This window comes from Mercurialis annua, linkage group LG2, assembly GCF_937616625.2.
Source record: "Mercurialis annua linkage group LG2, ddMerAnnu1.2, whole genome shotgun sequence".
NCBI classification, from domain to species: domain Eukaryota; kingdom Viridiplantae; phylum Streptophyta; class Magnoliopsida; order Malpighiales; family Euphorbiaceae; genus Mercurialis; species Mercurialis annua.
Window position 1 is genome coordinate 6,275,764 of NC_065571.1, and position 24,742 is coordinate 6,300,505.

General features: G+C 31.8%; 3 protein-coding genes and 1 pseudogene across 3 annotated transcripts; 2 read left to right on the top strand and 2 right to left on the bottom strand.

The window, feature by feature from the left end:
- The first annotated feature begins 5,876 nt into the window (after positions 1-5,876).
- On the top strand, positions 5,877-7,363 carry LOC126666601 (probable aspartic proteinase GIP2). Its single transcript, XM_050359418.2, has one exon. It carries the CDS (start codon positions 5,914-5,916, stop codon positions 7,210-7,212), a length of 1,299 nt encoding a protein of 432 aa, XP_050215375.1. The 5' UTR covers positions 5,877-5,913; the 3' UTR covers positions 7,213-7,363.
- A 7,198-nt stretch (positions 7,364-14,561) lies between these two features.
- Positions 14,562-16,111, top strand: LOC126666688 (probable aspartic proteinase GIP2). Its single transcript, XM_050359527.2, has one exon. It carries the CDS (start codon positions 14,643-14,645, stop codon positions 15,933-15,935), a length of 1,293 nt encoding a protein of 430 aa, XP_050215484.1. The 5' UTR covers positions 14,562-14,642; the 3' UTR covers positions 15,936-16,111.
- Positions 16,112-16,924: 813 nt separating this feature from the next.
- LOC126670368 (probable aspartic proteinase GIP2) lies at positions 16,925-18,277 on the bottom strand. The gene has a single exon (XM_050364077.2). It carries the CDS (start codon positions 18,275-18,277, stop codon positions 16,925-16,927), a length of 1,353 nt encoding a protein of 450 aa, XP_050220034.2.
- Positions 18,278-20,794: 2,517 nt separating this feature from the next.
- On the bottom strand, positions 20,795-21,888 carry LOC126667247 (uncharacterized; annotated as a pseudogene).
- Positions 21,889-24,742: the final 2,854 nt, after the last annotated feature.

The following is a 24,742-nucleotide window of genomic DNA, read 5'->3' on the forward strand; positions in this document are numbered from 1 at the left end:
CAAATCCATTATTAAATACCTACCGAATGGTTTCGATTCCGCTGCGCAAACCAATCCGGTCAAGAACCGGTCACGATAATTGGTACCAAAGATTCAACAATCGGTATCAATGTTACAACAATTGGTATCAGAGCCAATTTGGTTTTCAAATTTAATTTTGGATTATGATTATTATGGCAAAGTATTATTTGGAGGATTTCGCAAGACGAAATTACATGACACAAAGAAGATGTTTTTTGGAGATAGAGAAGCCACCAAATTTTGGAAGTGCCGAAAGTCGTTTAATTGAAGACAGACTTGGGTATTAAAATTCTTAAGGAGATTTTTGTGATGGAGATCAATATGATACTTTAAACTACAAAGAAGAAAGGTATAACTATTCTAAACACACAATTATTTGAGGATTTTATAGAACATTTGTAAGATGAATGATTAGGGTAATCTCTTTATACTCTCATGAAATTATATTAGTGATTTGAATCTAAAAATTGCTTTTAAGAGTTTATTGAATGAAGAGTTCGTTTGGGCATAATCAGATTTTTGATAAAATCATGACATTGCAAAAGAGATTTTGTTTTGATTAAAGATACAAGATGGATTACAACGTTTGTAATTTGAAACGGCGTCACTATTGAATCGCTCATAAGCCAATTTGTTTGGAGATAGGCAGAATATTTTTTATCCAAAATTTATGCAGATTCAGGTTGTTCATATCACATATGTGCCAATTTCGATTGATTTTCCGTCTACAACTGAGTTGATAGTGGAGTGTAGTTATGGGTAACGGTCAATACATGCAGAATTTTGGGATATTGGTTCAGTTAAAGGCAAGATGCATAATGAGACGGTTAGAGCAATAATGAATGTTCAACATGATTTCTATATGCACATGTCTGGTATCTCAATATATAAAACTACGAGTTTTATGGGTTATTTGGCGATGAAGTGAGATTGGATGATGCACTTGTGATGTATGCTCATTGGGTTGGTCGACTTATGAAGATTAAGGGATATGCTACGACCTCAACATTTGTTTTTTGATTTAATCATTATAGGCTACTAATGACGTTTGTTTCTGGTATCAGTTTTAAGACCAACAAAATTCGAAACTTCGTGAAATTTTGATTAATACACCTGAAGATAGTAAATCTTCAAGTCATTTTGGTTTCAGCAAGTTCAAGACGTTCTTGAAACTTGTACGGTCCTTCTCAAAGAACCTCTTTTGGAATAAGTTCAGTTTGAACTTAAATTGGAGAAGGTGGAGCACAACAGCAGTCACAGTTTATTGGAGAATTCAAGTCAAGGTGGAGATTGTTGGAATATGCCTAGAATTCTAATTCTTATTTGTATTAGGACTCTATTAATGAAGTGTTTGGGAGAAGGATAACTTTGTTATCATTGGCTAACTAGGAAGTATAAATCCAATTAGGATTAATATTCCTAATGCCATATAGACTATTTATTCATTATATATACACTACCTTATTCACCTTTTAGAAGATACCAAAAAACCGAACACACAATGTAGACATTGATGTGAATAAGGGGAAAAGGGGGTGTGTGTGATGCGAGGAATATAAGTTAATTCTTACCCTTTTGGGTACTTCTTGTAGAGAGAGAAACACTTTATGGGTTTTTCTTCTAAGGGCATATTTACTAGAGATGTTCTCTATTTGGTGATTATCCACCAATTTTGTACTCTTTTTGATGATTAGTGGATGGCTCGAATCTTTCGCCCGTGGATGTACGCTTTAAAGCAGAACCATGTAAATCTCTTGTGTTATTTATTATTTTGCTATATTGTTATTTGTTAATCAAATCCATTATTAAATTCCTACCGAATGGTTTCGATTCCGCTGCGCATACCAATCCGGTTAAGAACTGGTCATGACAATTGGTACCAAAGATTCAACAATCGGTATCAATGTTACAACAGTAAATTTATAAAATTTGACTACTCAAATTAAAATAAACTTGAGAAAATCTTAATCTAAAAAATTAAAAAAAATGCAAAAATGTTTTATGTTGGGCCACAAATATCTAACCTTTTAATATTGAAGAAATTATACTCAATATGGTTTTTTTTTTTTGCATTTTTTATGAAAAATATGCTATTTTAATTTATTTTGTTGATAATTGGAGAGGTGCAATACCCCAAAATATTTTAAGATAATTACGTCGTGCCACGTGTCAAGATTTCCGATAAATTAAATTAAGGAGAATTTAGTTTAATTATATCGGGAATTTAGAATAAATTTTAATGAGTTAATTAGCGGGATTTGAGGATTTAACTTCAGAAATTAATATAAAATAAAATATAAATCCCGTGACGGAAATTATTTCGCCAAAGTCCGCGAAATAATTTATAGTATTAGTGGTAAAAGTTTCGAGTCAATCGGAGACCGTTTAAAATTTGGACGCGGATAGGTTTTGGGCTAAATTGAAACTTTTGAAAAGTTTCAAGGATCAAGTTGCAAATTGACCATTATATATAAGTTTCCTTCAGATGAAGGAATGGCCCAGAAACCTTATATCAGATAACCATTTTCATTTCATTTCGTTCATCGCCGTTTCCGCCGTTTTCACCGTACGATCTCCGTTTCTCGTCCGTTTTCGACGTTCTATAACTCGAATCGATCGTATTCCGAAGGGCAATCACGGTAAGCAATTCGTTTCTCCGTTTATTTGAGTATATTTGATGGAAAAACGGTTTAAAACGATAGGTTACGGCGAAACCGAATCGCGATTACGTATTCGATTCGTTTTAAGCGTTTTTCTTGCGTTTCCGACTAGCTTGATTGATGTTTTGATGAATCTAATGGCTCGGGAATGTTTTAGCACGTCGGGAGGGCCTTTTTCAGCGGTCAGGGTCGTGCCCACGAAGGTGCACGACGTGCACAACATCAGTGCACGTCGTGCAGGGGCACGACGTGCACCAGTGAGGTGCACGACGTGCACCCAAGGTGCACGACGTGCACAAGGGGGGTGCACGACGTGCACCACCCCTCTTTTGAAGGGAATGACCCTAAAAACCTAATTTGATGATTCCCCATCCCGATATCGACTCCCGGACTCCGAAAATGCGAGATTCGGACGTAAAACGAGTAAATTATGACTAGTTGTTTGGGATAAGTTAGTTTATGGATATCAATTGGTTTCATTGAGGAAACCTATATTCTCTATTGAAAATTGAACTGAGAAATAGTAAGAGATGAGAGAAGAATGATTCGTTTATCGGAAAAGATTACGTTTGAAGCACGACGGCTTATGTTTTATGTCTTGTCGTGTCTCGAGTCTAGAGTCAATCTTAGAATAGGATTCTGATGTGAGTCAAATGTTTTGAAATTGTTTTAGATCCAGCAAGGCAAGAAGGAGCTGGACCAAGAGCTCGGGAAGCTTGACGTTTCTAAAGCCCCGACGTATTTTTGGATAAGCGTTTTCTGTGAGTTTATATGATTTGCTTTTAAAGTATTTATTTAAGCAATTATTTTATATTGCTTATTAATTGAATCGCATGTTTTATATGTGAAACTTTTATACGAATTGCATATGCTGGATTTGAAACCAGTATTGATCCGATGGAACGTGCTACCTATTGGGCGACAATAGGACTGTGTGATCACCAGTTTTGATATGCCTCAGCTGGGAGCTGATGATGAATATGAAATTTACGATTGGGTTATGATTTCGATACGCAGAGTGAACTCGGCTACGGTGTAGCCTGGAAGTCCCCGTATCTAGTGGCTGGGCCACCAGCGAGTTGGACTCGCAATTGATATTTATGATTGGGTTGATCGATTGATTATTAGTATGTTTGAGGATTAAGGTTTCAATCGGATCCTGTACTTGGCTGCATATGATTGATTACGATTTTATGTTTTATTTGAATACTTATTAGTAAATGTATGAACTCACTCAGTATATCCCAATATACTGACCCCTCACAGATTTCCTTTCAGGATAAAGACGTTTTGAGGCAACGGACTTCTATCCTACTTCCAGAAGTCTGTATTTTTTAGTATGTAAAGAAACAGTACTTTACTCTTAGAGCTGCAGTAGATAAGTATTTTGCGAGCCAGCTGTAATATATAGTTTTCTGTAAATATAACTTTAATGTTTTAAAGTATATGTGTTTTACGCTTGCTGTGTTATATAATATTGTGACTGCCAGAGGATATGTGTGCCTGGCATGTGTGCTTCTGCATGACACGTGTTTATGTATGTCATGCATGACGTTTACATTTCGCGAAAAATTATTTTACGTTTTTAGGCTTGCTACGGGTTTCGGAGCAACCACTCCCATTCCCTAGCGCTGGTCTCGACCCTGAGATTGGGTCGTGACAAGAGGGGGTAGCGCTTGTGGGAGTAATCAAACCCACGACCTAGCAGTTTGCTGCAAGCGCTTATACCATTTGAGCTATAGCTCGTTGGTGCCTTTTTAATTTTTATTTATAAATTATTTTAATTACGAAATATCTACCAAAAACGTATGTACATATAAAAATGTACAAAATGTATTTTTGTTAAATAAATTAATAAATTACATATTTATTAACATATATTTTTATAAAAAGAAAAATTGAAGTTTGTAAGATTGTTTATACCAATATTTTAAAAATTTAATAAAGGTTGATTTTGAGTTGATATAAGATTAGTTTTGAATTAACATCAAAGTAATAGAAAATTAATTTTAAATTGACATTGATGAGGTATAATATAATTTTTTTTTAAAAATTGAAAAATATTTTACATAAAAGAATTTGTGAGTCAAAAATATACATTTTATAAAAATTGAGTTTAATTTCCTCTTGTTTTTTTAAGTTGGATTTAGATTTAAATCCGCCCAGCTCACAAACTTCATCACATGCTGGCTTCCTTTGAAAAGTCAAAAGAAGAAAAATGATATTTAACAGATAATAATACGTTTGCTGACAGGCATGTATTCTACCTTTTTTTTTTCAAATGTTGTATTCTACCATTCTAGATACTTAAACGCGTTGCTAGCTACTAAACTTTATCAGAATAGATTTAATGTCTTATTGATTTCTTTAGTTATTATAAGTAGAAATAATTACTACCATCTTTAAATTAAATTCAAATAAAGATAATTATATAACACCTTGTGCCATGTCAGAAAATTGAATAATAAAATATATAAATAATACTTAACAAAAAAATTTCCTATCACAAATGCTCATTGCTTGATATAAAAGTAATGTGGCGCAAATTGAGCTACGGACAGAAGGTTTTCTAGCTCCGCTTGATTTAAATATTAATAACTGAAATTTGGTAATCTTTATCGAATTATATAAAACTAATATATTAGAAAAATAATTTTAAACTTTTCAAATGAAATTAAGAGAAAATAAGACATTAAAAAATAGTATAAAATTTTATTTAATTTAAAAAAAACACTTGATATTGATTTATTTCATTAAACTTAGCCTTTTAATTTGCTGATCATCTATGGATAAAATTTAATTAAAAAAAGCTAATAAATTCGAATACTAGTATCACATCACGAATGCGATATGGATATTTTGTTAATTAAGAGGTGATGTATAGTATTCCAATTTCACATCATTGTTTTTAAACAGATTTCATGAAAATTTCAGCGGAAGAATAATAAATTAAAATTAAATAACTTTAAATAAAAAGCCAATAAAAAGTACTTTTTTAAAAAAAAATAGACTAAAGAGTAATTATCTTTTGCCAATATTATAGTTAAAAGCCAAATCAATTAAATAATAGTTTTCCTAAAGTCGTCGGTCAATTTTCAATATTGCATCAATAAGCCACCTATAAACAAATCCAAAATATTCATGTCACTACAATCTCTCAACATTTCTACTATAAATACCCTCCAAATCTCATTTCTTATCCATATCCCAAAACAACACAACCATCATCAAAATGACTCTCCCCCGTAATCTCATCATCTTCTCTTCATTTCTCCTCGTCCTCATTTCACCTTCTCTCGCCGACACATCATTCCGGCCAAAAGCCCTAGTTCTCCCCGTAACAAAAGACACTTCATCACTTTTATACTTCACCCAATTCAACCAAAGAACCCCTCTAGTCTCCGTCAACACAGTTCTCGACCTCGGCGGTCTCTATCTCTGGGTCGACTGCGGCAACTACGTCTCCTCCACTTACAAACCGGCACGTTGCAACTCCGCCCAATGCAATCTAGCTAACGCAAACGGCTGTACCACCGCATGTTTTGGTACCCCGAGACCAGGCTGCAACAACAATACATGCGCTTTACTTGCTGATAACACAGTCACAAATGTCGGCACCGACGGTGAACTCGGTCAGGATGTAGTTTCACTACAATCTACTGACGGATCAAACCCCGGTAGAGTTGTTTCAGTCTCGAACTTACTGTTTACCTGCGCCCCTTCGTTTATCTTAAACGGTCTGCCGTCTAGTACTCAAGGCATGTCCGGTTTGGGAAGAACTAGGGTTTCGCTTCCTTCTCAATTTGCCGCTTCTTTTAGCTTCAACAGAAAGTTTGCTATCTGTTTAAGCTCATCTAAAGGTGTAATATTTTTCGGCAATGAACCTTATATAATTCAACCAAACGTCGACGTCTCGAAAATTCTTACGTACACTCCGTTAATCCTCAACCCAGTAAGCACAGCAGCTGCTTTTGTTCAAGGTGATCCTTCTTCCGATTATTTCATCGGAGTTAAGTCGATAAACATAAACGGAAAATCGGTTCCGGTCAACACCACATTGCTGTCCATCAACACTAAGACAGGTTTCGGCGGGACAAAGTTCAGCACTGTGAATCCTTACACCGTCATGGAAACTTCAATCTTTAACGCTGTCATTAACGCTTTCGTCAAGGAACTTGCCGATGTGCCGAGAGTGGCTTCTGTAGCTCCATTTAAGGCTTGTTTTGACGCGAGTAAGATTACTAGCACTCGCCTAGGGCCAGGTGTGCCCACTATTGAGCTTGTGCTGCCTAACAATGTTATCTGGAGGATTTTTGGTGCTAATTCAATGGTGGAAGTAAACGACGACGTTTTATGCCTGGGATTTGTTGATGGAGGTGCAAATCCGAGGACTTCGATTGTGATCGGTGGGCATCAATTGGAGAATAATCTTTTGCAGTTTGATCTTGCTAGTTCAAGACTTGGTTTCAGTTCTTTGTTGTTTGGTAGACAAACAACTTGTGCCAACTTTGATTTTACCTCTAAAGCTTAATTAGGGGATTTTCGAAAATGTTTTTGTTTGTATTATTGTTATTGTTTATTTGTAATAATTGAGTTTATATGTGTATTGATTGAATAAATGGTCATGCAACATTACTTATGCTGGCCCTTCAATAATAAAATTAAATTTCATACTAAGTAAACGGTGATCCTAAGTTCTAATTAACAGAGCAGTTGTTTTCAATTATTTTTTAATGGAAAATGCAACTTAGCCCACCATTTTTGACCAATATAACTGTCACTTCTTATATGACAGTATTTTGTTCGTTTAATTCCTCTTTAAAAGTGCATATTTCAAAAGCAATTTTTAATTTATCAACTATTTTATTGATACGTCAGATAGGTTAAATAAAATGAGTTAAAAAAGGATTATACAACATCACTCTTTTTTAATAAATTTGCCTGTTGTTACAGATTTAGAGTTTTTATTTCAACTAGCTATATTTTACGTGTTTCATATGTGGCTCATAGTATGACTCATCAAATAATTATATTCATTATGAATTAGAAAAATTGTGTTTATGTTTGTTTACTAATTATTCTATAAATATAAATTGTACTTAAATATACAATATAAAACAATAATTAAAATAATAGTTAATTAGGAATAGTTTATCTTATTTATAGAAAATATTAAATATAATTAATCAGAATTTTAAACAATTAAACAATAATTAAAATAACAATTATTATATATTCAAAGTAGTCTATTTCATTTATTATTCTAAACAATTATCTTGATATAATATTATGAGTAGTTTATTTTAGTTATTACTCTAATTCTAATAATTATATTAATAATAATACTATAGTATTATTAGTTTATTTTAGTTAGTACTCTAATTCTATAATTATTTAGAGTTTTTCTCTGAAAAAATCTCTCCCTTCTCTTTAAACTACGTACAACCCAACACTTATAGCTTTGAGGGGGTGGTTTTTTGGCCTTTTGGCCGGAAAACCACCTCCTCCACCATCTTTATTTGTTATTTTCAATTTTCGTTGGCTTTTATTTCCAATAATTACTTTATATATATATATATATATATATATATATATAAATCGTGATTTCATATTTGAGATAGTTGAATGCGTTTTTTTATATTTATCATTATTTTTATTTGAAACTATATAAATATAAAATTAAAAAAATATAAAATTAAATTAATAATATAAATAAACTAATACACATGACCATAAAAAGACGTTAAAACATAAAATGTATTAGTTGCATAAAATTTTTAAGATCTATTTTCTGCAACCTCCAAAATTTAAAATAGGTATGTTCATGAACCTATTTGATATTATTATTTAAAATTATATGCTTAATTTATCTACTTATATTTTAGGTGTGATATGAATGATTAATTAATATTGTATTTGCAATATGATCTGTTGATATATTATTTATAATAATAAATATAAAAAATCAATAATTTATTATTTATATTTGAAATTGTTGAGCGTGATTTTAAAATTCTCATATTGAAATTTTTTGCACGTGATTTTATCTTTTTAAAATTTATCGTAATTCATATTTGAGATTATTTAAATGTAGAAAAAAATTGAATTAATTATATAATAAACTAATGCGTATAAAAAAGTCGATGTTATTCATAAATTGCAATATTATATATTTGATTAGGATTAGAAAAGTTAAGAAGATATGTAGATAATTTTTATTTCCATGAAAATGTCAGTGGTTGATTAGAATTAGAAAAGATTTCTAATAAGAAAAGTCTATTAATTATGGATAGGGTATTTTTGTCCACGAATGGTGTATAGATATAGATTATAAATATCACAGAAGATATGTGACATGTACACTATAAAATCAATAACAAAATCAATTTAACAACACAATAAGTATATTTTATATCCCACCTTTTTAATCTAACTTTTTTAACCCATATTACGTGGTGAAATTTTATTCGTCCAATTTCCACCCTAACGTATCTCAAAAAACACTTATGATATATTGAATTTTTTTGTTCGAGTATTTATCACGACATTAAGCATCTCTCAATCTCACTTCGAATCCTATCGTTTTCAATATATTAAGTACCGATCATCAAACATACAAGCTCATGATTTAGAACAAGGAGTGAAATCTAGTTTCTTGTATATTCATTTATGTTATCCTATATATCCGACTATTCTTTGCTGTATTCGATTTTCATTTATCTCACTAAAGTTTATCTTACAAAAAGAAAAGAATTGCCGGTTCAGAATTGGAACTATCAGTTATTGAGACGTGACCATCCTAATAACAAGCAATCTTCATAAATAGTGAAACTGTTATTTTTATTTTATAAGTATCGTGAAATTTTTGAATCAAATATTCATAAACTATATTTATCTATTTTATCACCTTTATGATAAATACGAACAATAATTCTTTTCAATTTTATTGCTTACACGTACCTATGAATAAAATAGACTAGCAAGCAATCAACTTCCTTGATCCCTTATTCCATTTTTATATTAATAAAATAATAAGAAATACTCCCTCTATTCTGAATTAGTTGTCGCTTTATGGAGATTTTTTTGTTTCATAATACTTGTCAGTTTAGAATACCAAAAAAGCATTTATTGCTTTTTTTCCACATTTATCCCTCATTAATTCATTGAAAGAATACAAAAATACAAATAAAGAGTCATACTAATTAATGTTAACAAATTTTAAGAAGGGCTAATTTAGTAAAAATACTAATAATTTTAGACATATTTATTGATTTCTTAATTTGTGTGAAAATGGCTAAAACGACAACTATTTCAGAATGGAGGGAGTACTTGATAATCCATTGAAATTGAAAGTGTCGGTGATCTTTCATACACAGATAATTTGTGGCCATTGATTTAGTCAAGATATATTAAAACCAGCGAAAGATTTCAAAGGATCAGATCAAAATCCAGCAAATGATCCTGATCAAGGACATTAAGAAAGGTCAAAGTCAATGATTTTAGTATTTATAAGAGCAAACAGTCGCCATCCATGACGAAATCCACTGCCACCTATACATTACCTATAAAGAAACTCATTCACTCGAACAGATTAATTACTTAAATTTATTATTATGAAAAAAATTTAGTAGTAGAGTACCATCGTGAGTTTCAAACTTTGGATTATTTACATATTAAATTTAATATTGTACATTTATAATGATTTAATCCCATATTTTAAAATATCACAGTGCACATTTCAATCTTCAATTTTTAGTATTATATACGTATTACCATTTTGTGATGTCATTTTATATAATGCAATATCATTTTGTTTACACATTTTCTTTATTTTTAGTGAAAAACAGTTATAGACTACACAACGTAAAACATGAAAGATTAATTATGCGATGCGACATTTTAAAAAATAGGATTGAATTGCTACAAACATAAAATGTTTAGATTTAAATGCAAACAAACAACTAATTAATTTATATGAATCCTTGTTCGTATATTATGCTCGGTCTTTACTCGCCCCTATTTATACTCGGTTAATGTCTGTATATACCTGGTTTACGTGGTATACTTGGTTGTGTGATATACTAGGTTATGTAGTATACTCGGTTATGTATAGGCCTGGTAGATTTTGGATTTTATATTCGTCCTTTATAGTTGTTTCATCTATATTGTTATAACAAGTCCCCCTTTTTTGCCGGATGTTTATATCTGGCGGTTTTTATTTTATCTCGGGTTAATTTTATGCCGGTTATCGTGATTTTTGGAAAAGTTGTTTTTTCTTTTGGCGGTGAAAGAAGTTTGCTTGACACATGGCGCATAGTTCAGGCCGCGTGTCATATTATTCTTGTCCTTCACTAATTTCACTTATTATGCACATTAAATGAGGTGCCGTTTGGGTTTCCCTCTTCGGTTTCTATTAAATCTACCTTCTCTTTTTATTCCAACTTTTGCATGCTCTCTCTTTTCGTGTGATTTTTGTTTGCTCCTTGATAATGTAGTACATTTAGTAAGGGCGAAGCAACCTCGGCAAGAACGAACATCGCTAAATCAAGCATTTTAACGACCTGGTGTCGACTTCCGACCATCTCCTAGATCATAGACCACGCGACCTAGGGGGTCACCGAATCGATGAACATTCGAGCATCATCCGAGACGCGTGCTTTTGACAAGGTCGGATCGAAGATCCTGTCCGAGCTTCTTGACTAGAGACATGAAAGCTCGGCATAGACAACCCGAGCTTCGAGATACACTCAAACTCCGGAACTAGAGGCATGTGAGTTTGGTCCAGGCAATCCGGGTTTTAAGATAAAAAGAATATTCTTTTTGGTGTAGGAAAAGGTGATTGTGGGTTGAAGTGAATTTGATGACAAATCACCAACTTAATATTTGGTGATAAAAATTTGATGATTTGGGTTGGAGATAGTCTAATAAAATCATCATATACAGCCAACCCTCTAATAATCAATATAAATGGTGGATTAAAAATTTATTAATTATTAGAATTATTAATTTATTGAGTATTAATTATTAGAGGGTCTACTGTATATTTTTTTTATATATATATATTTCGGCTTTTTTTTTAACATAAAAATTCACCTCCGTAAGTGATTGTATTAAATGATTACTATATTTCTAAAAAATTTAATTTCTCACGATCCAAGCTTCCCTCTCTCCACCGCCACCTATGTTGGCCACGTAAATACTCCATTTGGCAACATCAACATCTAAAAGTCTAACTTGTCAATTTCAGCATTTGGCTTTTGGCCACAAACAAATCCAGCTGGACGAAAACCTTATCGTGTTCTTTATTGAGAAACATTACAGGTACATACGTACATCTTTAGGAGTTGGCAACACTAAATATTTGGTACAATAATTTTTTAAATATTTAACTTTTTTATATCTTATTAAATATATTATTTTAAAATAATTTGGATAAACTAATTTGTTTATTTTATAAATATATATATATATATAGTTATATATTTAAATCTCTAATTATATCAATTTAAATCTCTAATTATACCAATTTAAAAATTTAATTTTATAAATTTTTAATTGTATGGATGATTATTTATAAATTTGATATTTAATTTCAATTCAGAAAGAGATATATAGATTTAAAAATGAAAATAATGTTTTAAAATTATAACTGAATTGAAAATTGAATATATTTATTTTAATTTATAAATTAACGGACTCAAATATTAAAAATAATTGAGATTTTGGATAAAACAAGACATTTTGCCTTTTACTTTAATACTACTATATTGAGCACATCTCTCCTCCTGCCATTAGTTTCAGACTTTTAGTGATTGCTTGTAGTTTTGTCATTTGATTTCAGTGAACACATTTATTTCTTAGAGGATGAAATCAAACAAATTAAAACATTCCGTATAAGCAAAGGATTACTTCCAACCTAGCAATCGCTTAATCAGTTAAATAAGTTTACAATTAATTATCAAAAGAAAAGTTTACAATTAATTAATTAAGAAACTTCTACAAATAAATTAGTTTCGTACTTTCCGGGAAGTAAAAATCAAAAAAACAATATTTATCAACTTGCTGAGAAGTTAACTTCACAGGAACTATACTTTCCAGGAAATTAACTTTCCGGGAATTGCTATAAAACGAACCAAACGAGGCCTTAATCACGTCTTTTAATTAGTGTCATATAAATTAACCACCAATTATATTTTTGCAAATCTATCAACGATGTGAAAATTCTGTGTATTTTTGTTGTCTCGACAACCATAATCAACAAAAAAAAAGGAAGAAGAAAGTATTTTTTTATTTTAAATATTAGTTATATTAGAACATTTAATTGAAAGGAGCAAGACGCATATTTTTTTATCGGTGATATATTTGTAAAAAAATAAAAGATGGTGAATTTATATGACACTTTTTAAAGAACGTGATTAAAATAAAAAACGTTTAACGATCGTGATTTTATATGGAATTAAATCATTTAATTTAATTATTATTAATAGACACTTTATTCAAAAGAAAATTCAATAAAATTAAATCATGTAATGTTGTATTTTTATATGTATAGACTATAGTGTAAATTCAAAATTCATTAACAAAAAATAAATAAAATACATTTTGATTGAATGAATGTTTTTTGAAAAAAAAAAAGGTCAAAGGGGACATAAATTGAAATAAAAGAATGGGGAAATTTTCAAAAGGATTTGAAGAAATATATATTATCATATTTTTATTTTACGGAAAAAAAACAAAATAGAATAAAAATGTTGATCAGGGAATGAAAATGTATGTTTGAAAGGGAGAGAATTGAGTTGAGATGTGAGAGAGATGGTGTGGTTTTCTTTACTCTTTATAGTCTAGATTGTTAGACATTTAAAATAGGCCGACATTCACTAGAAGGTGTAGATTTTTTTTTATATCTTAAATGTAAATCGACTACTAGAATCACAGGTGTTAATAGTTAAAAATTTAATGCTATCATATTATTAGTGGGGTTTTATATGTCTATTAAGTGTGAGTGTGGAGATTTGAACTTAAAACCTACAACTCATGGGAAACAGCCACCACTAAATCATACCACCTAATTAGCAGGTTTAGATTTAGGTTTGGATTTGTCAAATGATATATTTGCCATTAAATTTATTTTTGTTGTAATATTTTGTTAAATTAGAATTTTGTATCCAATAAAGAATGCTGTTTCATATTTTGTAACAGAAACATCCAATTATTACTAATCTATATCTATACTATATATAAAAGCACGGATGGGGGAGGAGGGGGGACAAGCAAATTTACTGAATAATCCTTTCCAGTTTACTACTAAATAAAGGTTTTATAATCATTAACTAATTAGTTATTTATTTAATCACTATTATAATTAAAGTCCTAATTAAAATAGGTAGCTAAATTATCTCCAATTTAATTTTTAGTATGTAAAAAATAATTAAATTGTCTCCAAATTAGTAGGAATACCTATCTTTTAGTTTGATTGAACTACAAAATTAAAATACTGTATTTGATTAATATATTATTATTTAAATTTATATCTTATTATTTTTAAAGATATTATTAATAAAATTAAGTTAATTATTTAATTATGGTTATTATAAAATCAAAAGAAAAATAAATTCAGTATGGAAAAATAAATATTAGGATCATTTTTATATTTTTTTCAAATTGCTAATGAAAAAGGTCAGTCAATTAAGAATTTTGTAAAGCTGGCAATGATAGTCGTCATTCTTGACGAAACTCGCCGCCACGTCTGCTATAACATGCTAAAACAATCAAATTATCCAATCATTTGACCCACATATTATTAAAATATATCAATCAACATGTCTTGCCAAAACCAGATATACAGTATATAATATTCTAATGACACTAATGGAAATGTGATGGAAACAACAAACATACAGATATAGAAATTAATCTGCCTATAAATACACCATTTTTCAAGTTATAATCACATCAACAACAATGGCTTCTTCACTTAATAATTTCCTTTTCATTTCTTCTCTGCTTCTCTTCTGCATCTCTCTTTCTTCAGCTAAAACGGTTCCGTTTCGTCCTAAAGGACTCGTGCTTCCCGTCTACAAAGACAAATGCACTAACCAGTATGTCACTGAATTAAAACAAAGAACCCCTCTGGTTCCGGTTAAGTTATTATTGGATCTTGGCGCAAGATTCATGTGGGTTGATTGCGACCAAGGCTATGTTTCGTCTACGTATAAGCCTGTGAGTTGCGACTCGAAGCTTTGTGCACTTGCTAATTCAATGGCTTGTGCTACTGAGTGTAATTCAGCTCCGAAACCGGGTTGCCACAATAACACGTGTGCCCATTCACCGGAAAACCCTGTGTTACGGCTCAGTACCGGTGGTCAGATCGGTCAGGATGTTGTTTCTCTTCAGTCTTTTAATGGTAAAAAACCTGACAGGTCCGTTTCGGTTCCTGATTTTCCTTTTGTTTGCGGTTCGACGTTCCTGTTGGAGAATCTTGCTGACGGAGTTACAGGATTGGCTGGGTTGGGAAATAGTAATATTTCTCTTCCTGCTCAATTCTCCGGTGATTTCGCCCTCCCGAAGAAATTCTCCGTTTGCTTGAGTAATTCAACGAAACCCGACGGTGCAGTATTTTTCGGCAATGGCCCATCTATTCCGAAAAATGCTCTTACCTATACCCCACTTCTCAAAAACCCTGTAAGCACAGCCGGGTCTTCTTTCCTCGGCGAAGCATCGGTGGAGTACTTCATCGGAGTTCAGTCCATTAAAATCGCCGGAAAAGAAGTCAAATTCAACAAGACTCTACTGTCAATCGATAGCGAAGGCAAGGGAGGAACCAAGATCAGCACCGTTAATCCTTATACGGTATTGCAGAGTTCTATTTATAAAGCCGTTGTGAAAGCTTTTGTGAAGGAGATGGATAAGAAATTTATCCCTCACGTAGAACCACCACCTGTAGGGCCATTTGAAGCTTGCTTTCAGTCCATTGTAATTGATAACAACGGATTCGGACCCGATGTGCCGGTGATTGATCTTGTTCTGGGCAATGTAAACTGGAGAATTTGGGGAGGAAACTCTATGGTGAAGATGAGTAGTTTGGTTATGTGTTTGGGAGTTTTGGACGGTGGAGAAAACCCTACTACGTCCGTCGTCATCGGCGGCCATCAAATAGAGGATAATTTTCTACAGTTTGATCTTGCTTCTTCCAGACTTGGATTCAGCTCTTCTCTTCTTGGCAAAAACACAACCTGTTCCAAGATCAATACTTAAGTCTAAGTGATTTTTTTTTATCGTGTTGGATATTATTATAAATATATTTGTGTAAAAATAAATGATCCGAGGTTCTTGTTTTAACTATGATCATCGTGGATTATATGTGTATAATGGACTGTAATTTGTATGGAATTTATCCTTCATTGAATAAAATTAGTGAGGCAATTCATATATATTTTGAATTAAATATTTTTGCGGTTACCGAACTATAATTTTTTTATATATAATTGCTATTGAATTGTAAAAACAATTGCAAAACAGTTATTGTTTTTTTTTTGTTATAATACTTCGGTGATTTATAAGAACACTATTGTTTGATAAATGTTTTGTAATTTTTATAGTTAGGTATTCATTTTGTAAAAACATAATAGTTCAATGATAGTTTTAAAATTTAAATAATTTAACCACTATTTTATAAACTATAGTTCGATGACTGTAAAAATATTTAACCATAGTCGTATTAATATATTTAGAGATTTTCCAGCTCGATTTTTAATTTTATCTTATCATGGATAGGCCGTTACGCAAATCTTAATCATATTTTAGTCCGAGCTCATCCTTATTCCATCAATTAAAATACTAGCTTGGATTGTAATCTTTGTCGATTGGATTGAACGGGTTTGACTTATCAAGCTTAGTGAATTTTTATCAGAACGATATGGTTCCTGTCTTCCTGAGGTGTTTCATCATAATTTCTTGTTCATGGCATGCCTCATACAGAGCAGAGCAAAGAGAGCAGAGTAAGTGAAATTACTAAATATATAGTTGAACAGTAATGGATAAACGGAAATAGGAAGTACCAATTTTTTTTACAAAGCTAAGTAAGAAGTGTATTAAGCAATCAACCACACTGATTTATAGTATATTATTATCATAAAAATCATAAATGGTGGGGCATTAGTAAATAGTAGGTACCCTTTATTTACGTATGAGCTTATAAAAAGAAATACACCCATTTATCCTGCAAGCTAGACAAGCAATCAAATTCAAAATTTAAAATTAGAACATTCAACTTCTTCTAACAGAAGTGTATTCGTAAATGCCATTCTCGAAGCAGCAAGATCAAACTGAACAAGGTTGTCTTGCAATTGAAGCCCTCCAATTTCTATTGATGACCCCGTCCCTGTATCAGAAACCACCCTCAAAAACCCAAGACACGCCACATCATTACTCATCTCCACCATTGAATTTGCTCCGTAAATTTGCCAAATCGCATCCTTATTGTTCTCAAAAACAATACTAATGTCGGGAACACCGAGCCCGAGTATTGACATTCCCAAGTTTCCTTTAGTATAGCAGTCGGTAAACGGTGCTACTGCTTCAACTTTCTTGACTTTTGAAGTTTTTAATATCTCCTTATCAAAGGCCTTAACTAGAGAGTCATAAATCGAAGATTCAAGAATGGTGTAAGGACTTACTGTTGTTATTTTTGTGCCGCCAATACCGGTCCGGCGGAACTCGAGCAACGATGTGTTCAGCGGAATCGGATTGTTGTTTACTAGAATTGATGTAATCTTGACGAAATACTCTAGTAATTGTTCTCCTTGGACCCTAGGCGATGCTGTACGCTGAAAATTGGTGTAAAGTTTGGTGAACATGAATCTTGACGATACGTCAATGACTTTTGATGTGTTGTAACCTGGGTAGAAATTATGAGGAGAGTCACCGAAGAACATTACTCCGTTGGATTTAGAAGTGGACGGCAAGCAAACTGCGAGTTTCCGACGGAAACTTCCACCGAATAGAGCTGAAAGCTGTGATGGAAAACCAACTCTGTTCGTTCCGAGACCAATGATTCCGTTAGCACCGGTAGCAATATCGTTGAGATCCTGATTTTCAGCACAGGCAAAGATAAAATTGGGAACAGAAACCGCTGGACCAGATTTGGATCCATCGGTGGATCGGAGAGAAATAGTATCAAGCGCAACTTCTATGACCAGAGCACCGCCGAAGAAAGGATTTTCGGCTAAGACTCTGCAACTATTGTTGTTGCAACCAGGGGAAGGAGGAGGATTAGAAGGTCTATGGCATAGGCTAAGGCATGGGAAAGTAGGTTTAGTGACTGAGCAAGCCGCGGAGCCACAATGACCGGGCCTGTAAGTGGAGGAGTTATATCCAGATTCGCAGACCATCCATAAATGCTTGCCTCCGAGGTCGATGGCAAAGGTTTTATCGACGAGTGGAGTTCCGAGCTTGAGAGTGGTGAGGTATTGGAGAGTAGAGGCGTCCTTGGTGATGGGGAGGAGTAGGGCTTTGGGTTTTGAAGTTGTTTGAGCATTGGATAATGCAGATAAGGAAATAAAGAGTGTAAAAATGAGAAATGGAGTTAAAGAAGCCATAGTGAGTGATATGCTATACTGCATGGCTATGGAGTTTTTATATATGGAGTGAATTGGCCGCCATGAACGACCATGTAATGACTGGGTCAAGGAAGACAGCAAGAAGATTATTACGTGTGTGGAAGAGTATATATGATTTATACAGCCTCATCAATCCACCTTAGTACGAACCAGCTGGGCATACCTTGAAATATCTTCATTAACTAGCTAGAGCTTTGACTTTCATCAAAAATAAAAAGCTAGAGCTATGATAGTTTTACTGCAAAATCGTGGAGAATTTTGGTGCAAATACAAAATATATAGTTTTACTGCTACGAGAATCGTGGAGAAACATTGTTGGAGATTTTTTTAACAAATACAAAAAGAAAAAGAACGCAGGGTCAACGCGCCCTCTAAATTAGCGACACGGGGTTATCTAATCCAATTTATATTTTTTGACCAACTAACCTCAAATTCGTCATTTTTGAGTCAAATAACCTTACAATTTATTTTTAAAACGCGTAAAATACAAATCGGCGGTGAGGGATGCATAAAAGTAAATAGATAATTTCCTAATTGTTGCGAATTAATTATCCTAAATCTATTTTTTGAAATAAAAATATAAATTATGGAGTTATTTGACCCAAAAAGGAAGAATTTTGGGGTTAATTGTTCAAAAAAGTATAAATTGGATTAGTTGACCCCGTGTCACAAAGTTCAGAAGGTGCGTTGACCCTTTGGCCATGTTTGGTTCATGAAATAGGTGCGGAATGGAATAGTTATACCGTATGGAATGACAATTCTTTGCTTTGGTTCATAGAATAGGTATTCCAAAGAATTGCTATTCCATGATTTTGTGGAATAAACACTCCTCTGAAAAACTAAAGAATGGCTATTTCATTTCTTATGGAATAACTATTCTATTCCATGCTATTCTATTCCACGAACCAAACATGGCCTTTATTCAAAAAAAAAAAATACGCCAAAACTAGTTAAATAACCCTTCTATTTTTTTAGCAATTTAAGCACTATATATTTAAAAGTTGATGTTTCATTATGATCTTTTAATTTGACTTTTTTGATCTAAACTATTTTTCTTTCACCAAATAATATTTTTGTTGTGTTTTTAATAAATGAAATGACATCGGATAATAACAACGTCAGACTTTAAATTATCAAAAAAGTTAAAAATGAGGCTGCATAATGCCAACTTTCAAAATAACATGCTTAAATATTTTAAAAAGAGTCACACTTTTATTTATAGATAATTTAATAAAATATAATTAACATTTAGATCCAAAATCAAGACTGTGACTCCGGTTCTAGACTCAACATCCGGATCAAATCCCGATTTAAGTGCAAATTTGGGTGGGACTAAAACTCGAATTAGATTCGGGAATCTATTCTAATCAGATTCATGACTCAATTCGAGATTAAGGTCAAAGTTCAAAAATTTGGATCCATGATTGAAATCAGCTCTTAGTTGGCAATTTTTAATAATTAAATTGTATTCTCATACATGATATAACATACCATTTTTTTTTAAATAATTCTCATTCTATTACTATTCAATTTCCAAATTAAATTTTAGAATCGTTAACCTTTAATTTTAGAAAAGTTGTACACTTATATTTACATTATAAAATGATGATACCAAGCGTGCCTTTAGTGCTTTACCATCATGAATGGCCCAAATGAATTGCAAGTGGTAGAGAAGAGAAGAGCTTGCAAAATGGATCCGGTCCAATGCTTTAATGGAACATGTGGCCTTGTATCTTAATGTAGAGTCACATCCACACTTGATTTTGGACAGTGATCGTTATCAGCCTCATACTAATAGTCTTGAGAAAATTACACAATTATACTAATTTCGATCATATATTACAAAACTGTTAAGTATTTTAATTTCTTTCACCTACACTAATTTATTGATTACATTAAAGAGCTAACCACGAAAAAATTTTACATGCACTACATAAATCATCCTTACCCTACACATGTCATCTTGTTTTTGTTTTTATTTTTATTTTAAGAGATCAACACATGTTGTCTTTATCTTCTCTCACTCTACTCTTTCTATTTTCTTATACACCATAACCTATTATTATTAAAAATTTTCTATTTCAAAATTCCCCAAAATTCCATCATCTTTGTCAAATTAATTAACTTTCTTATTATCTAGTCACGATTTTTTATCTTTTTAACAAAATTATTATTATTTTCTGGGTGGAGAAAAAAAATTGATCAGTTGTTTTTGTTGTCGGGGTAGCATGATTTTCTTTTGAGGATAATTAGAAAAGAATTGAAATTAAAAAAAAAACGTATTTTGGATTGCGGGTGCTTTTGATTTTTTGGTTTGATTGAGATATTTTTGTTATTCACATTTTTTTTCTTGTTCAAGCTGAGAAACTGAAGAAAAAAAAATTAAAATAAAAAGTTGAGATCAAATATTACTGGGTAATTGATTCTGGAGGTCACTCAACTTACTCAATTTATCAAAATAATCACTGAACTAAAAAACGCTACAAAGTAATCATCAAACTTTGTTTATTATAACACAAGGAAGTCACTTAATTAATTCCGGTCAAATTTATCCACTGTGACAGTCGGACTTTATTTACACCACATATCACAAGCCACATCACCTTAAAAAATCAATTAGCACCCTTCAATTTTTACATATAACTTACAAACAGAAATTAAATTTTTCCTAACAATTCCACCATCTTCTACCACCTGCACTATAAAATTGTAGTAATAAATTAACTGTTTTTCCTCTAAATTGTTAATCAATCCAAAATTGCAGAAATAAACAAGAGATTAAAAGAAAAAAGAGATTTGAGCTCCAAGATACGAATTAAAAGCATACTCATAACATAAACAATAACAATGGAAGAAATCCCAGCAGAAGCATACAAAACCAAAATCCAGAAGCATAATACCAACTCCACGATGAATAAACATAAACCCACACGATAATCCTTCTATTAACTGCCCATTCACTCTTCCGGCTGGAAAAACTACGGGTTTTACAGATCCGGTACTGGGTCTTGGATAGATCCGATTCCGGGTGGCTCCACAATCATATTGTACAGCACATCGGAGACCACTGTGAAGTCAGAAGAACGATACTGAATACTGTCATCGGCGATGGAAGAGTCACTGTTGGCACCTTTAGATGGAGCCGCGCTAGCCGGAGAATGGAGAAGGATACGATTTTAGGATGTGAAAAATTGGATCCATGCTTGAATTTTCCTTTTCTTTTTCTTTGATGAGCAAAATAAATTTTTTCTTTCGTGAGCAAGATTTCGTCTGGGTCAACCCAGATGAAAAATGGGGGCTTCGGCTAAGCATGGCGGCGGGTAGAGGTGGTGGCGGCTGGTTGTGCGGAATGAACGTGGTGGAGATAGGTAGAAGATGATGAAAATATAAATAAAGTTAATAATTTTTATTTTAAAAATTATTTACAAAGTTGAGGGATGAATTCAGTATTTTTTCAGATGATGTGGCAATAGCTTAACAAATCCGGTGTCCACCTATGCAAAAATATGACGGAAATGGGATGGTGACTTCCCTGTGTTACAAAAAACAAAGTTTGATGATCATTTTATAGTGTTTTTTAATTCAGTGATCATTTTGATAAATTAGGTAAGTTGAGTGACCTCTAAAATCAATTACCCAATATTACTAGTTTTAGTAATTCTTCTAATTGTTTAATCTAAATATTTTTATTTATGTTTTTTTAAAATTAAATTTAAATTTTCAATTAAATATTACTAGTTTTAGTCATTTCTGAACTTTTAAAAAAAAAAAAAGTAAACCACCTCTAATTTTAAGTAATTTTTGTCGTATTTTGAATTTTATCTCTACAAAATAGATCTACATACTTGTATTAATGATATATTAAATTATATTTTGTAGGTTATTTAAATTGATTTAGAGATAAAAATTATGCTATCAATTATATTAATTTATTTCAATTCTTAACAGTAGAATTTAATTTCATTTATTTGTTTTTTTTAATTACAATACATTTCTTTAAAAAATATGATAACACTGCGAATGAAAAAGTGATGTATTATTTATGTATCCATATGTATCATCTATTCATATTATTTAAGAGATGTATTATTTTTTATTTTTTTTAAACATTATGTGATATAAATAGTGTATTATTATTTGCTAACATCTCTTATGTACTTTTTGTATTTGTAGTTTATGGTTTCAACAGTGTTTTTAGTGAGAAATTTAGTATATAGTATTTTTTTTAGAAAATGTATTTAAGATGTCTTTAAGATGTATAAAAAATGTATTTAAGTTGTCTCTGATACATCGTGGGATAAAGATGTAGAGAAGGAGATTAGAACTTTCAAGGGGCGAAGCAACCTCGCCAGGAACGAACATCACTAAGTCAAGCATTTCACCGACCTGGTAACAATGTCCGACCTTCTCGAAATCATAGAACGCATGACTTGGGGGGTCACCGGATCGATGGGAATTCAAACATCATCCGAGACAATCATGCCTGATAAGGTCGGACCAAGAATCCTACCCGAGCTCTGAAGTATGTTCAACTCAGACCTAAGCCGAGCTCCGAGCTCCTGAGCCCGAAAGACTGGACCATCTGGTCCGAGCTCTGAGCTGCTCTCGGATACAGGAACCATGATAACTTGACTCCCAAGTTATCCGGGCTCCGAGGTCCTGCCCAAGAGCGCTCACTCGTGTACCAGATCCTGGGACCACAGAAGATCTTCTGAAAGGTACGTGAGGAATGTTCCCTCTGACACACCTAACAACCCGTGCCTCCCGCAGGGATATTCTACCACGTCAGCATAACTGATTTCTGGGACCGCTGGGCTCACAGCCTGCCAGCAAGGCAGGTTTGTCCTTAAACCCTAACTATAAATAGAGGGTTTAAGGACAAACCCTAGGTAATTTCTTTTCTCTACTCTAAATTCACTCTTTTCTCTTCTTCTTCTTCCTCTACTTCAAAACCTTACTTGAGCGTCGGAGTGAACGTCCGGTGACCCCCACCGGAGTTCTTTCTGACCTCTGTTTGCTTGTGGTGTGCAGGTCGTTAAAGATCGGATTTAGTTTGGTGATTCATCAATACGTATCATTGATAAATATTTTACACAATTTACAGAGTATATGACATGTTTTTTTATATTAATGTATGTTAACTACTCATAAGTTATATATTCAATAATATACAACTCAAATACAGATACTATACATATTCGACACATCTTTTGTACATATCAGAAAGAGTTTAGACCTATATTTTTTATTTTAATATATGTATTATGTGTGTATTTTGAGATGTAGTATTATTGATAAATATCTGATAAATTATTAATAGATCTCTGATACATTATGGATAATAATGGTTGTAATTCAAGTGATGATGCTTACATTGATAAACGTTGAGTTAAAAAAATCACAACTTATTATTTTTATGTTTAATTTATAGTGAATAGTAACATATTAAAATATTGTTTACATTATTTGATGCGTGAATTTTAATTAAAGCACGTGATACATATATATTTTAATTTAAAATATATTATACATACACCTTAGAGATACATAAATAGTACATATTAATAATATATTTATTTATTTATTTATTTTTGTTTTAGAAATATGAAAAAATAATATTCAGATATGTCCTTGTTACATATCCGATACATATAAATGATACAAGTTTGAATTTTTGACAAACTAACGCGTGACTAATGCACGCATCTGACGCGCGTGTCAATCGCGTTTCTGACGCGTTTTTGACCTATTCTAACACGTTTTGATCTTTTTTTTATTTGTTTTATATGTGACGTGTGTTGCATCCTCATTGGTAAAACATTAAATGTAAAGTTTCAATTTTTTAATGTGCTCATGTAATATTTCAGCAAATTTAAGATTATTGTTATTTTCTTTCTCTTTTTGTATAGTTTTATTATTTTTTTCAATAATTTTGCTCGATTTTCTCAACAATCTTGCTCGATCGTGGTGATGTTATATGAATAGAATATGCCAAAGAATTTTATCTGGCATAAGAATCTAGTTCTGTTGAGAAACTATTTGATCAATTAGATTAGAATAACGTTATTAATAAAAGTTCTAAATTGATACGTTCATATAAAACCGAAATATTTTAGTTAATATTAATATTTTTATTTTTGTAGCCAAATTTTCTTTACAAAGAGTTTGAGATGTGAGAGATTTTTATTGTTTTTTTAGAGTGTAATCAATTAGGAGTAATTTATTTTAACAGTATTTTTATGGAAAAATTATTTATTGAAGTAATATTTTATTTATATATACCTTTCTGTGATTTATAAATCGTTGACGTATAGATTTAATTGTGAAAACATGTAATGTACTATATTATTTATTATTTATTATTCAATTATATAATTTATATGTTCAATCCATAAATTAAATATCTATTTTGGCAGCAACAAATACTAACAACATGTTTTGATT